The sequence below is a fragment of the Opisthorchis viverrini genome, assembly GCF_000715545.1.
Source record: "Opisthorchis viverrini unplaced genomic scaffold scaffold28572, whole genome shotgun sequence".
Classification (NCBI taxonomy): Eukaryota; Metazoa; Platyhelminthes; class Trematoda; order Opisthorchiida; family Opisthorchiidae; genus Opisthorchis; species Opisthorchis viverrini.
Genome location: NW_008771642.1, coordinates 1 through 369, shown reverse-complemented (window position 1 = coordinate 369; position 369 = coordinate 1). Strand labels below are relative to the sequence as shown.

Genomic DNA, 369 nt, shown 5'->3' with positions numbered 1-369 from the left:
GTTTGTTGTGTTGCCCCTGCGGTGTTACATCTTCTTATTCAATCTTATCTTCAAGGTCATCGTTGTCATCGGTGGCGTTGGTGCGGGTAACGAAGTGGAATGCTTCGACATGGAAACACAAATTTGGTCTACGAGGTTATCAGACGGGAACGACGAGCGTTCCAGATCATCCGCATTCCGAGCTATTCCAAATTTGCCCTGCAAGAAATCTGCTTGTGTTGCTGTGGTCCTTGAAAATTGTCTTTACGTTTTGGGTGGCCAGACAATCGAACCAACACGGTCAGTGGAAATCTACGACCAAACTCATGAACGTTGGATATCCGGTCCAGAAATGCAATATGCGCGTTGCCACTTGGGCGCCGCTGTCCT

At 48.2% G+C, this 369-nt stretch overlaps 1 protein-coding gene across 1 annotated transcript; it reads left to right on the top strand.

Annotated features, from left to right (window-relative positions):
• Nucleotides 1-55: 55 nt before the first annotated feature.
• Nucleotides 56-277, top strand: T265_16349 (hypothetical protein; the record flags this gene model as incomplete). The annotated part of the gene is made up of 1 exon (XM_009179960.1): nt 56-277. A coding segment is annotated over one exon (168 nt), but the record flags the coding sequence as incomplete, so codon positions are not given.
• Between the last annotated feature and the right edge of the window lie 92 nt (nt 278-369).